This window comes from Artemia franciscana, chromosome 10, assembly GCF_032884065.1.
Source record: "Artemia franciscana chromosome 10, ASM3288406v1, whole genome shotgun sequence".
Lineage (NCBI taxonomy): Eukaryota > Metazoa > Arthropoda > Branchiopoda > Anostraca > Artemiidae > Artemia > Artemia franciscana.
In genome coordinates, this window is record NC_088872.1 from 43,411,678 (window position 1) to 43,427,249 (window position 15,572).

Here is a 15,572-nt window from a genome sequence, read left to right on the forward strand (position 1 = left end):
ACCGAAAAATTGGAGGGCAACTAGGCCTCCTTCTCCACCCCTTATTTCTCAAAATCGTCTGATCAAAACTAAGAGAAAGCCATTTAGCCAAAAAAAGAATTAATATACAAGTTTCGTTTTAATAATTTATGTGCGGAGAGCCAAAACCAAACATGCATTAATTCAAAAACGTTCAGAAATTAAATAAAAAAAAATAATTTTTTTAGCTGAAAGTAAGGAGCGACATTAAAACTTAAAACGAACAGAAATTACTCCGTATATGAAATGGGTTGTCCCCTCCGCAATCCCTCGCTCTTTACGCTGAAGTTTGACTCTTTGCCACAATTTTACTTGTTCAAACAATTAAAAGCTTTAGCGTAAAGAGCGATGGATTGCGGAGGGGACAGCCCATTTCATATACGGAGTAATTTCTGTTCGTTTTAAGTTTTAATGTCGCTCCTTACTTTCAGCTAAAAAAATTATTTTTTTTTATTTAATCAAAGTCTTACATTGTGTTCAAAAATGCCCACTAACTAGAGTTTTTCCTTTAACTGTCTGGCATAAGAACTGAGTCAAAAGGCTTTGCTGGAGAAAAAGTATTTCTGGTCATAGATATACGGAGGAAATGAACTTGAACCTCAACAAAATTGCAAAAATTTTGACCTAGTGGTAGTGAATAATCTGAAATATCGAAGTTCAAGCTGTAATTGCTGTATATGTATACAAATGCATCGAAAAATGGAAATTACAAAAAAAATCGCAACGTCAAGGCTCTCGTTAAAGTATGTGCTGTGAGTGCTATCTAGAATCTTGTAAAAATAGATGGCAGTTTTTACTGGGCCTTACCTATTAAAATCCTATGTATGTATTTATTTATGTTTTGGATCAACAGAACATAGAAAGTAGTATATATTCCCCATGCTAAGACTGTACTTATTTGAATACCTACCCCATTGCGAACGTTCCGGGCTTATAACTTGATTTTTTCACTGTATTATTCTGCGTTCTTTATTATTCATGTAGAATTTTATATCCAGGGTGGATCTATAGGTTTCTACGGTGGAGATATTAGAAATTTGATGGAAGATTTCAAGGCCTTGCGGCCGACCATAACTCCAGCTGTTCCTCGCTTGCTAAACCGAATTTATGATAAAGTCCTTGGCACTTTGAATGGCTCTCTATTGAAGAAATCTTTGTTCGACATGGCGCTTAGCAGTAAGCACAAGGATTTAAAAAGGTAGGCATTCAATTTGCTTTATTTCTTGATTTTGCACATTTTAATTTTTTTATTGTGGTCTAGACTTTTGTCTTTTTCGAGAGAAATATATTTAGGCTATTCCGAAAGTTCATGTAGTCATAAATTGTCTGTTTTTTCGAGAACAGTTTTGTATTTTTGGTACACCGTTTACTGAAATTTTAATACAGTTAGACAGGGTTGTATCCAGGATCTTTTTTCGGGAGGGGGGGGGGGTACAAAAGCTTGTTTTGGGAGGGAGGGTTTACAAAAAAACTTTAAGAAATAAATGCATCAAAAATTTGTTTATATTCATTTTTGTTACGTTTTTGGGAGTCGAACAAACATTTCGGGGGGATTCAAACAGCCTAAGCCCCCCCTCCCATGGATACGACCTTGCAATGAGATATATTTTTTTAGTGAAAACAAGAGCTGTTTCATTATATATATTGCCTTTTTTCTCCTTGTTTTATTGCCTTTTATATATTGCCTTTTTTCTCCTGAAATACCTTTTTTTCTCCTTGGATTTAGTCTGCGTTGTCAGTCAACTTTTTCAGTTTAATGTGAGGTTGGATGATGACAGATTAGGTTACAATAGATAAGGTTTGGTTAGATGAAGTTAGGTTGGGTTGGATTAGCTTAGATTAGGTTTTTAACCCATTTCTGACATTTAGAATCAAATTTAACGTAACCTAATCTAACCTCACCTAACCTAAACTAACATAATCTAACCTAACTTTAACTTTTACCCTCATAGCTTGAGTCAGAGTGAAAAGGCTGACTCGCTAAGCTAATTAAATCGAAGCAGATAAAAAGGAATTTCGAACATTCACCGCTGAATATCGACATTAACAATATTTCGGACATTCACGGTAACACATATTTATATATACATGTTTTAGGAAAGCTGTCATCTTTTATATATACGTGTTAGGTAATATAAGGGTTAAATTTTGTTTGAGTCAATATTTAACTATGGTCGAATTTCGCCCCAAAAGCTCTACTCAACATCGCCTAATAAAAAATAATTTCATGTGGGGGCAATTTGGTTTGCTATTGCTTTTGATCAATGCCTAAGTTTTGTTTTCTGTGGCCAAGAAAATTAAGTTCAGAATAATTAATAGATTTTGTTTATGTGGATGGGATGAAAATTATGTAAAGCGAACATTCCGTGTCCAGAAAATCAGGAGACTGCAGTTCAAATCTGCCTCCCGTAAGGTCTTTGTCCTTTTAGATTGACCCTTTGAGGTGTAAGTTAACCTCCACTGAGACTAAATGATGCAGCTTTGTGCTCTGCCTGCATGAGTTGGTTTCTTGCTGCAATGAGTTGCAATACGATGTCATCAGAAAAGTTCTTCACAGAATAATACGTAGCTGGCGCTAAAAATTAGAATTATCGCGGTAGTTTTGCGCATATTCAGGTGTAACAATTATAGAGAGATTGGTTAAAGCACCATATTAATTGGTGCGGTGGTGTGTTGTCTTAATTGACGAAGGACAGTAATAAAAATTCTGTGGAGGACAGTAATAAATAATGTGGTAAAAGTATAATGCTAAAACTTTATTAAAAAGTATCCGTTGGTTCCAATGCTTGCAATAGCTCATATATCCTTTAACACTGAAAAACGACTGTCTTATTGGTAAGGGTACTTGGGAAGGAGTCTCTACAACCAGGGAAAAAGGCTTGAAAAAAGTTTAAAAACAATGTTAGAAGGGTCTGGCACTAGAGAGTAGAGCTAGCGCGGTTGTCGTGCGCATATTCAGGTGTAACAATTATAGTGAGATTGGTTAAAGCCCATATTAATTTCTGTGGTGGTTTGTTGTCTTAATTGACAAAGGACAAAAATAAAAATTCTTCCTTTTTGGGCAGCAACGAAAACTAGGCGTACTAATAACGAAAAAGTATAATGTGGTTCAATATTTTGTTATTTGAAGCAGTATCTGGTTACAGTTTAGAAAGGCTATTGGTTTGAAAGGAACCAAGGACGCGTTCTTTTCTAATTGTCAATTATCCACTAATAGGGAGACTAATGAAGGGTAGCAGGGGGAGATCTCTTCTAACCCTCTTATCCATGCATTAAGACAAGGTAAAATCTAATCTCCCAAATTTATGTTACAAGTTTCCTATTTCATGGCCTGTAGATTACTTATGATTCCTATTACACCAGTTAAGGCAGAACTTTAAGGGGACCCTTTAAAAGCCAGGTTTTCAAGTAGCTTCTAATAATTCAACCTGTTTGAAATGGTACAAGTCGTATAAATCTGTATGTACGTTTCTCGTCAAATATCTTACAAATCGACTACTTCTTTAAAACTGGCCTTTTAAATTGACGGATTAAATGAATGAATTTTACGATTGTGTATTTATTGATTAAGAACATAAATCTATTCATAATCAATAGAACAGCCCTGAAGTTAGGGTTTTCCTTGGTTTGAATTTAATGCTTTTCTGTATACAGTTCAAGATTCAATGTGCGTCAAAGAGCACTCATTTTCTGTAAATGATTCTCAAACTCTATTTCTTTTTCAAAATCTTTTGCCATAGGAATATGTTTCCTTGCCACCCCCCTGTTTTTGTTCACACCGGGAGGCATACCCTGTCATTTCCTGGTTCACTATTTTGAAACGTTAGCTATTGACGATAAAAGAGGTCACGGCATTCCAAACCAGAATAATTCAGTTCTTGAACTGAGATGTGTCGGCGAACGCAATTGAAGTCAAAGGACTCTCTTTTACAAACCAAAATCTCTTTCCCTTTTCAAACAGACAAATTCTCGCGTTGAAGTACTTACCAAAGGCAAACTAAAAACTGCTTAACATTGAAGAGAGTCGCGTCTTGACGCGAACCAGGGAAAGAGACTTGAAAAAGGTTTGAAAACAATGTTAGAAGGGTCTCATAATTCTTCAGATTATCACAAGAATCAGCAAGTTTTAGTAGATCCTCCAGGGGTGAGATTGGAGGCCTTCAGTTCTTCCTCCTAAAATTTTATGATTTCACGATTTTTCTTTATATAGTTATATAGTCTCTTATGACTCTTATAAAATCATCTTTTTCCGTTGTTTTGAGCAGTTTATGTATACACTCTAGATGAAATCTTATCAATATGTTTAATTGCAATGATCATATCACATGTTCTATAACTAAATTCTTGTCATGCTAATAACTAATCACCCGCAATTTTTGTCATGCTAATAAAAAATTATGGATAATTGTAGGAAAGTACGTTCTGGAACTTTTTATCTTTTGAACGTAGGACAAGATTTTATACCTGTATACGGTTTTTTGCCGTTCAGGAAACTGGGTAGGGGCCTGATACGAAATAAAAGCTGGATGTCTCTTCTGTCCAATGTTTTTTTTACAGCAATTTACGAAAAGTAACTCTGAAAATACTTACGCCTGAATTACCTGGTTCCTTTTGTTGTCCTTTTTTTGTGGCCTATATTTATACTTTTTTCTAATTATTTCAGTCCTATTATTTGCAATAGTTGTTAATAGTCAACAATGATTGATATTTTGTAAGTTGTAAATAGCCGATAAATGTACGAGAAAACTATGACTGCTTTCAGTCAATTTTATTTTTCCTTCGGTCTGCTGTCTGCTTCCAGTAAAGTGCTGCTTTCAGTCAATTTGTTCAGGAAACAGCAGTTTTAGTCTTGAGTGCTGAACAATGCCTCTTAGTGGCGGATTTCTCCCTACAATTGCCAAAAAGATATTTTTTTGATCTTCATTAGAATGTCTTGATGTCTATTTTAAGGGATTGCACAATTTACTCACTAAGCTCTCTTCTTTTGAGGATTTATTTTTATATCAAGCGTTAAAAATAGGTTACTAGTTCTAGTGACTCTTTTTTACGTGGACATGGTCATTAAAAGATCAACGATTATTTCGTTTTCTTAGCTGCATAGAAGCATGAGAGCATGGGGCACCCCTGTATATCTACAGCTCTAGGAAGATTCCTTCCCATTTCATTTCAAAACCAAAAAACTTCAGCTCTACAATTTAATTTGTCCAAAAACATTGTATTTTTTCCTTTTAATTCAATCAGGTTAGATTCGATGATCAATTACTTAATCAGATGCTTATAACAAGGAAGAATTTCTTCCGGCAAAATACAAATGGCTTCTAGATCCGGTTCTGTTGAAACCTGTTAACTTTAAAGGGGTATAAGGATTCTAGCTTAGAAAGAATCAAGAGCTGTAGTAAAAGCTGCGCCAGTTTCTTTTGATTTCTCTGTCTAAAAGGCTAAAACTTTCCAACTGCAAAGAAGTAATTAATTCAAGGCCCTGAAGATGTGTTTAGACACCAATCAAGGTGCCCATGAAGGAAGACGTAAAATCCTGATGAGACTCATTAAGAAACGTGACACCATATTCCCATTGAATTGGTATTGCATCCATGTTCTCTGAATTTCCGGTAAACCAATCTCATGTATTGTGCTTTTAATTATCACTTCACAGTTAGATAAACATCTCTGGGACGAATCACAGGGCTTCTACTGAATCGCTCCTGCAAACATTCAATCTTAACGCTTCACACCCTAAGAGAAGAAATTCGAGATTGGGGATCCAACATGTACATGATCTTGGTCTATTCCGAGAAGAGATTTGACTCTGTAAATCGACAAAGCTTATTGAAGATCCAACTTCATTTCGCATTTTCACAGAATCCCAGTTGCTCTCACAAATGCTGTTGATATAACGAATGTCTACGAATTATGGAGTGACGAAAGTGAAGCTGTCCACTTGATCGATCTTTTAGTTCCACAACATCACCTATCCATCTCCACTTATTCCTAGCCTTAGCGACTTAGTTTCCTTAATATTAATTTTCAAACCTATTATAGCACTTTGAACTCACAGAACCTCTAAAAGCTCACTCATTTTGCTTACACTTTAATCTAGGATGCTTAAATCATCAGCGTAATCCAAGTACAGGAAAGTTTTACTTCCTCGTTTGATTCTGTTTTCTCCCATTTTGTTTCCTGTCCTCCTTAAGACAAAGTCCATTAAAATGGTCCATATAAATGGAGACACAACGCAACCCTGTTTATCTCCCGATTTAATATGACCAGCTACTGACCTCGTTTCGTACCTTTACTGCAACAGTGTTATTCTCGTACGTAGCACTAATCACTTAAATGCATTTGTCTGGTATACCATACAAGGATAAGACCTTCGCTAAAGTTCTTCTATTAGCTGAATCGAATGTTTGCTAATAATCTATAAAACTGGAGACTAAAGGTGTCTGACGGCTCAGGGACTTAACCTAAGAGTGAAAATTTGTCGACACTTTCTCTACCCCTTCTAACCACACTGCTTTTCTCTCAAAGTCTGAGAAGCATCGTCATAATGAGTAATTTGCTACCTATAGAAACATGGACAATGGCCCTGCAATTACCACACTTTTTCTTAGTACTTTTCTTATACAGGGGTTTAATTAGGGTTTTCCTAAATCGCTAGGTACTTCCCCTTTTTCAAAATTCATATTTATAATCTTCGGTAACTTAATATCTGACCTCAGAGCCACCATTCTTAAGAAACTAATAAACCATATAATCATCACCCGGAGCCTTATTATTTAAAAAAATAATAACAATAAAATTTAAGGAATAAATATTTTTTAAAAATAAAATCCTTTATTCCTTTTTGAAAGAATAATTTTTCTTTCTTCAAAAATAGACTATAATATTAAATACATACAAACCCCTTTTCTAATAAATATTTTATTTTCTTCTTCCTTTCTTTCTTTTATTCAACGGTGTTTGGTCCATACTGGAATATCCTGGATGTAACTTCTTTCCTTGCTTCCTCTTCTTTTTCGTTTTCCTGATGATGGTTTGGTGATACTTCATGTAATGGATGGAATCAAACCGGGTGTTGTTTTTTTTCGTACTCCTGAAAATAAAGTTAAAAATCTATCACAATCCTTTCTTCTTTTTTTACCTTAAGACTCCCTGCGTATTTGTAATCTAATTGATCATTTTTTCCTATTTTACAATCATTTCCTTCACTTTACTCCCTATCTATCTTACCTCTTACTCGGCATTCCGTAGATTTCTACCTTTCTAACTCCTCAACAATATAATTTTTTTCTCTCCTATTATATTTTATCTACCTTTTCCCTAAAAACAATTTTTTTTTTACAATTTCCCTTTTCATACGATTCTCCATTCATAAAGTACATTACATGTACAGTATATGTACATTAAACTGACAATCCACGGTCATTTGTTTTTGTTTTTTTTCAGTAAAGGGCAAATTAAGTTCTGGTCTTGAGAAGACTTAGGAGTTGTCAGCCCTACTCATGTTAATTTTTGCTTGTTTTGAGTTTTAATCGGTTATTTGTTGTAATTTCTGTTCGTTTTGGGTTTAATTCGGTTGTTGATGGAGATTTGTGGTAGTTTTGCGCTTGGAAAATTATTTGAATTTATTTCTAATCATTTTTGCCTTAATGAGGCTCTACTATTCTTTGAAAAAACTTGTTTGTGGAAAAAGTTTTCTAAAATAATTAGGTATTTTTTATTGACATAGTCTTTTTCATAGAAAAAAATATTTTATATCTTTCTGTTTTTATTCTATTAGACTCTATAGTTTTTACTTTGAAGATTATTTGACTTTATTTCTGCTCATTTTTGGTTTAATGAGGCTCTTTACTTTTCTTTAAAAAACCTGGTCCCTATGTTTCCGATTAACAATGACTCTCTGTAAGTAATTAATTAAAAAAAAGTTTTTAAACTTAAAGTAAGGAGCAACATCAAACCTTAAAATGAACAAAGTTATTACGTATATGAAAGGGGGTGCCTCCTCCTCAGGATCTTGCTCTTTACGATAAAGTTTTTTTATAGAATTTTAAAACAAAGCTTATTATTCTAATTAAACGGCCAATGTGTTTCAGGAATCGTTCTTAAAAGAACTAGGACGAAAAGTCAAAACTTTAGCATAAACTGTAAGGTCTTGTGGAAGGGGCGACTCCTTTCCTATGCGTAATAATTTCTGTTCTTTTTATGTTTTGATGCTGATCGTCATTTTCAGTTGAAAAAACTTCTTAAAAGTAATTAAATGTATTGTACACCTATGTTGAAATGCATTGTAACTTTGTATATAAGTAGGAAAAGAGAAATATTACATTTTATAATTGCTCAAAACAAAGCCCCTGGCAGTATTTGTGAACCCTCCTCCCTTCCACCCGAGAAATATCTTGTACAGGCTCCTGTTGTCCCGTCTTACCCTTCTCATCTCTGTGCCGACAGACCCGTGAATATAATAGTCTATGCTAGATAGAAAATAATTGTCCCAATAGGGAGGGTACTACGATGTTCAGACAAACATAATTATTGAAATTTTTAAAGTTTTTTAGAAAAAAGATAAAAAAGTTGAAGTAGAAAACCAGTCATGCTCGTGATCTATTAAAGAGGAACAATAATCGAATAAGCCAAATTTGAAAATTATTGATCAGGAGAGATTATTCCCGGCTATTGTGTGTGCCTTGCATGTTGACAAATATCGCATTTTTTCTTCCTAGATGAAGATGGTGCGATACTAGCACCACGTTTCTTAATTATAAAGATAAACCTCCGAGTCATGGATATATCAGTAACAACAACAAAATTGACGTAAAAATGCATACAATTTATAATAAACATGATAAAACGTACATATTTTTATTTAAAGTCAGAATCAAATATATATATATATATATATATATATATATATATATATATATATATATATATATATATATATATATATATATATATATATATATATATATATATATATATATATATATATATATATATATATATATATATACTCTTATAGTGCATTGAAGTCGCAATCGCTATATCTAACCATATACCATATTGTATATATTATTCAACATCTCGTTCCTTTTCAAACGCCTTCGGAACATTGATTCTGTCGCTTATAGGTGAAAAATGGAAGTATTTGTTCTCATCACGTTCGAGTTTTTTCCTCGGCTATTTTATACTATCTGTGTTATCACCATCATTCATTGTCGAATAATAAATGAAATGACAAGGTTTTTTGTTAGGAGTCTGTGATCCGTGTTCTTGAAAGTCTATCGTTCCAACTAGAGATTCGACTTTAGTTTCTTAGAATACTTCGATAAAACTGGTTATTTACTGGAAATTTTTGTATTTTTGTAAATTGGCAGCTTACAAAAAAAAACCTGGGAGTAATCTTTCCCCATAGGGACTTGCGAGACCTCTAAACAAGATTTTTTCTCTTTTTCTTTAAGAAACCATTTTGTTCTTGTGTGCCTTTTTTTTTTAAAGAGAAATCCCAGTTTTTCAAGAAGATATGCTGTGATTCATCATCCATCTAAGCAAATTGAATAATCTTTATTCAGACATTCGAAATTTGGCCACGTAAAAGGAAGGCCACGTTATCTTCGGAACTATTTTTTAACGCTTAGTCTTAGAAATATTCAAAAGAAGAGGGATTAGGAGGTAAATTGCTCCCTTCCTTCAAGATGGATATGAAGAGTCTCTTATAAAAAACCTCGAAATAAAGACACTCTTTTTAATGATTCTGCAAACAACCCCCCCCCCCCCCCCCCGCACACACACTCACACACAACCACCCATAGCGTGCAACCATGCAATGCTGTATGTTAACGAAGGAAATTTCATTTAAATGAAACTTCTCAGATTATTGTCTGATAGCTAGAAATGAACCAACATGTAGGGGTGTACCCTATTTGGGCCAAAACTGTTGTTTCTGGCATAAAATGGTTGAAGGCGGCACTTTAATATTTCTGAAACTAAATTGAGAAAGTGTTCATTTGAAAAGAAAAATGACAATAACAGTAAAAATATATGCTAATAACAAAAAAAGTAAGAAAGAGGAGGGGAAACCAGAACTGAAAATACCAGGTAACTTAGCAGTCAGTGTTGTCAGAGTGACCTTCCACAGTTAGTATACCAGTATACATACAGGAGAGATACTACTTACAGTTTACTGTTTTTGTCATACACAAAAATTTTGGCATGTGCCCATGATTTTGCTCCATAACTGCTCCAACCACACTCGTACGCAGGATGCTGTATTTTGTTTATGATATTTTTTTTTTCGTTTGGGGAGGGACTTGATTTTGAGAAATGAAAAAAAAAAAAAAAAAAAACAGGCGAATTATTAGCAAAATATAAGGACCTTGGTGAAATATTGTCGTAAGAATCTTGAGTTATTTAGTGGGAGGTGGGGGAGCAGGAGGAGAAGAAAGGCGCTGTGACTTTGCTTACATGTCTGGCGTTTACTAATTTTTTTTTTAGGGGAGGCGGGGGTTACTGTTAAGATTTTTCTTAATCTTCTATATTTTTAGGAGAGAACAAAATCTGTTATCCTCTTCGGCCTTGTTTTTTATAACTATAGCTTGTGGGTATCTTTGTGAAAATGGAACAACACCTTGCACTTAAGTTGGAATATTTTCAAACGAACCAAAACGAAATCCTCAATTGAATTTCAGCTAACTCTTTTTCAAATGACATAAATCCATTTTAAGGTCCTTATTAGATTCTAGAATGGAAAATTGAAATGGGATTTGCCTTGTCACTTTCAAAATCTCCTTTCCTCTCAATGAGAGTAGGTGCTGTATAAGAAAAGAGGAGAGCATTTTGCATTAATTGATTTTTACGGATTGAGATATTATAGCGTTTCATCTTCCAAATTAAAATAAGCTCCTCCGAGATCACATCGATTAACTCTGTTTACTGAATTTTTAGATTAAAGGATTGAAGCACTTGTTTGGATTTTAACTTTTTATAGTTATTCAGGCATTGGAAAAGCGATTTTATAGTCTGTAAAAGAGTTTGGCATAAAAAACGGAATTTTGTTTTGTAAATTTATCCGTTTCTGTTATTTGCAGGAGATGCACGGGAGGCTGAAATCATCCTACGACTTTTTTGGTATTTTTTTTTATCACGTTCATTAGGAGCAACTATTTTTTACATTCCATCTTACCTGCTTATGTAGAGTTGTAGACTCAATTTATAAGATTCATTCTGGTTCAAAATGTTCCTACATGCAGTTTTTAACATAAAATCGACTACAATGTTTTTCCTTGGCTTTTTTTTTTATTTTTTTTATTTAGAACTTTGTGTCTTAAAATTATGAAAACTATGACTAGAGCAGTCAGAGTTTCTGTAGCCCCCTTCTTTCTCCCCGAGAGAGGATGAATCGATCCTGGATTCTGTTGTTCTGAGTAAGCTTGTTCGAGATCCAACTACCCTTTAGATAGATTCCTTTAAGAATATAATTTCGGTGCCTCTCCCCTGAAATACGTTGGATCGTTTTCCGACACCAATATTCCATGCGGTGGAAATCAACTCTGAATTTCAACCAAAATTTGTTGAAATTCGACAAACCGTTCTATTAGATATCATATTACAAGAATTTAGCCCTTCCGTTATCACCAAGAGCAATATGATTGGCTTTGGACCCAGGATAAGCACAAGGTGGACACAAACTCCGCCTTCTCAAGAGGTTTTGTTTATGTCTGGGAACCCATTCGGGTGATGTCATGACGACAAGAAAGGCAGGATCTTCTTCCCCCATAAACGTTGAATCTGGTACGATCCCTGAAAGCCAAGAGTAAGACAATCAAACACTTCTTACTTTCTGCAAAGTATGGCTGACATCCAGCATCCCATCCTTTGTAGAGCTCCTGAAGATAAGAATCTACGGATCCCTTCCTCTGCATAGGTTAACTAAAGAGCCCAATTAGAAGATTATTACGTACCTCTTACCCAATTTGGTTAGGATCTGACATTTCTTTCTGTTATTTGAACCCTTGCACCCCCCTACATATGCTGGGAGAAGTCCTGACCCACCAAAGGTTCAATTTTGACGTATCTCTTACTCTCTATTGCGCTTGGTTGAGGTATGACCGCCCTTTCTGATATATGTGTTTAAGACAAAGAATTAGAGACGCCCTTCATCTTACTCAGTATAGGTCAGATCGATCCCTGATTGTAAAAAGGTAGAATTACTAAATTAAATTTTATTTTTTATTAAATTTGGCTGATATCTAATACTCTTCTGGCTACTGCTCTGTTGACTTGTAATAAGGTACCCTCCTTTCCTTCTCCCATAGCATTGGTCAGGTCGTGGTAACAACAACTAGGGACACACATAGCCACCATAATTCCGAGCGGCGATCACCCCCCCCCCTGCCCCCTAAAAAAATTAAACTTATACATACTTTCCGCTAAATATGGCTGAGATCCAATAATCCTTTGTAGTGGATCTTATAATGACAAAAATCGTGGACCCCTCCGCCACATAGGTCAGAATAGGTACAAAAGATCAAAAGCCACAGCTAGGATACCTTCTCTAAATTTAGATGAAATTTGCCCGAGTTCCTGCAACTCCTTCTGCTAGATGTCCTGACGACATTTGTTTAGGGATCTATTCCCTCTCCCTGGTCTACAAAGGTCGATGCGGTCGATGCGGTCGATGCGTTTTTGAGATACTATCAGATCGATGCGTTTTTGAGACACTGGCCTACTCCCCTCAAGGTTTGGTTGAAAGCGAGCCATCTTTACTGGTAGATGTCCTAATGACACGGTTTAAGAACCTTCTCCCACTCTAAAGGTCGATTGTATTCAGAAACCAAAAAAGGTCCAGCTAGGTCACTTGCTCGTGATATGCTTAAAGATATCCTAAATGCAAGAATTTAGACACCCCAGAGTTCGGTTGAAGCTTTTATCTTCAGAAGGTGAACTAGATTTTACTTCTTAAAAAAAATTTGGTCGAGTTCTGATCCCTTGTCAAAGAGCAAAGCTAAAAAGTACAGAACAGAGCCTCTGTGATGATTTTCTTAAATCTAGTAATAGCTGTCGGACTCATTAAAGGAAAGCTATTGCTGAGACAGCCTCAAAGATAGATCTAGGAGGCTTAAATCAGGGATGGAGAAAGCTAGCTCAAAATAATCCTTGAGGTTGATCACTCAGCCCTGAAAGATCCCTTTCATGCAATATCGGGACAGCCCTGAGCCACAAGGTCTTGTTCTGTCTTGATGCAACTGGAACTTCATTATAAATGACCACTAATAGCTAGTAGATAGAAGACGGAAATCAGACGGAAGGTGTTTATATAGACTTTTTTAATCTGAATTCTGCAATTAAATCTTCCATATTTGTCAATATAATTCATACTTTAAGCATGACACGTGGCTTGAAAGAAAGAACGCTAAACAGTTTTTACTCTAAACGAACTTTATACAGACTGAGGAAAGATGAACTAATTCTTCTATTCCTTATTTCATTACTCATTTTATATGCCTTTATTCCTATTTTTGTAAGGCATTTGACAATTTTATGTTCATTCTTAACAGTGCTTTAATCCTTTTGTGTTTATTGCGTTTTTTGTTTCCTTTATGTTTACTGTGCTGATGACTAGACTGCACGTTCTTTATGTATTTAGTATTCATGGTGTTTTTTTGACATATGTATTGCTATAAGCTATTGTTTCGACTAAACATTTTCTGTTCTATTTTAAAATTAATCTTTTGAAATGACTGCCAAATTGAATTCTTTCTTTGGAAAATCAAGAAGTGTTTTTTCGCTAGTAAAATTTCGAAACGATATTCACTCAAGTCTTGAAAGTGACAGTTTAGGTACTTTGACACCATTGCGTAAATGCTGTCCAAAACTTTCTTCTAATTTAACGTAGAGCGATTTCATGCTAAGAAATAATCGGCTATTCTGGTTTTGAGCTAGAATCTAAAAGAGAATTCAGAAATTTGGCATAATTTGCTATTTCAAAATTATTTTAACATTGCTTTTTCGTTTGGTATACCGAATATAGAGGAGGAAGTTTCAAATCCAAACCACAACCATATTTTTGGAACAAAACAAAATCTGACTGCCAATAAATAAAACCTGGCTGTTATATAAAAGACTGTTAATAAATCAGTTTCACCAAGAACTTAAATAGCTTTTACATAACGCTATCGAATTATTATATTGGAATTTCACGTTTTGTTTGCATATACAAATGCTAAAGAGGCTGTTAATTCCATTTAAGTATGGTTTCTAATGTTGTTTTGATCTAGATTTAATTTTGATTGTTTCCGTCCAATCCAGCCTAATTGAGCGGTACTCTATCTTTTTTGCTCATGTTCTGTATGGGGAAATACGAAACGAGAAGCATTACTCAAACTGAAATTCGGCTGGAGATGAGTTTTGTTGCCAGGATACAAAGCGACGCTGTTGAATTGAGGCTTTTATATTGCTTTTCCCCTATGAAGTCCTAAAAAACGGAAATAAGAAATTGTTTTCTATACAATCTGGACCAAAGGCTCTTTAGAACAAATAGCATAGCACTCAAAGAAGCAGTGGAACGAAAATTGGATGCATTTTCCCATATTTATTTTACAAAATATAGCATTCGCAGCGTACGGCTCTGCTCAGTGTTATACAAAATATAAATATACAAAAACATGAAATGAAACAAAATTGTGTATATTCGTCGATTTTATTCTCAGCCCAATCACCTGTATATGGAGTGAGTGACCCATGCGATAAAAAAAAAATTGAAGCTACTTTTACAAATAGTTTTTTTTTTTCATGGGGAACAATCAGTAGTGCCATATTGAAGATTTTGTAAGATCCAAATTTGCTCTATGTTGTTGACGAAGAAAAAATAAGTACTCCTATGTATTTTGCAGACTAAAAAAGTGAATGTCTTGCCGTCTATAACTTTGCGGGTCTTTTCGTTCATTCATCAATATTTCTTTCTTTTTCTTTTTTTTAATTAGCCTCGTCTGCTTGTCATTCCTTCATTGAGCGTGGTACTCGTCGTTATTGGCGATACAAAATCACAGTTCTGTAAAAGAATACAAACTATTATGTTCCTACTTTTATAATTACTTTTCTTTTAGAGGAATAATAAGCAGTAGTACAATGTGGGACAAGTTCGTGTTTAAGAAAGTGCAAGAGTCAATGGGAGGCCGTATTCGTCTTTTGGTTGTTGGGTCGGCTCCTCTAGCTGGAAATGTACTTACTTTTGTAAGATGCGCACTGGGATGTGTTGTAAGTACTTCTTGTATCTTTGATTCACTGCTACTAATAATTCTTTTTGCAGGTATTTACCATAGGTGGATCTAGAGCAAGATCTCGGGGGGGGGGGGACAATATGACAGGGGCGCCAATTATTGACCAAATTGACAAGTTTATTTATAAAAGGTAAAAAAAAACTAAATGATACTACCAGAAAAATCTGGGGGGGGGGTCGTCCTCCCTGTCCCCCTGGATCCGCCCCTGGTATTTAGATCAGAACTGTAAGTTTTCTCCTAGTCGGTAAACAGTGACAAGCATTGTATTATCTTCCGATAAAT

General features: G+C 34.9%; 1 protein-coding gene across 4 annotated transcripts in view; it reads left to right on the top strand.

Moving 5' to 3' along the window:
* The window catches only part of LOC136032219 (long-chain-fatty-acid--CoA ligase 1-like), a 139,715-nt gene that overhangs the window by 73,277 nt on the left and 50,866 nt on the right, over nt 1-15,572 (top strand). For all 4 annotated transcript variants that reach the window (XM_065712432.1, XM_065712433.1, XM_065712434.1 and 1 more), the window contains 2 exons: nt 1,017-1,216; nt 15,117-15,267. In XM_065712432.1, coding sequence (XP_065568504.1) covers nt 1,017-1,216; nt 15,117-15,267 — 351 coding nt within the window. The remainder of the gene's footprint in view (nt 1-1,016; nt 1,217-15,116; nt 15,268-15,572) is intronic.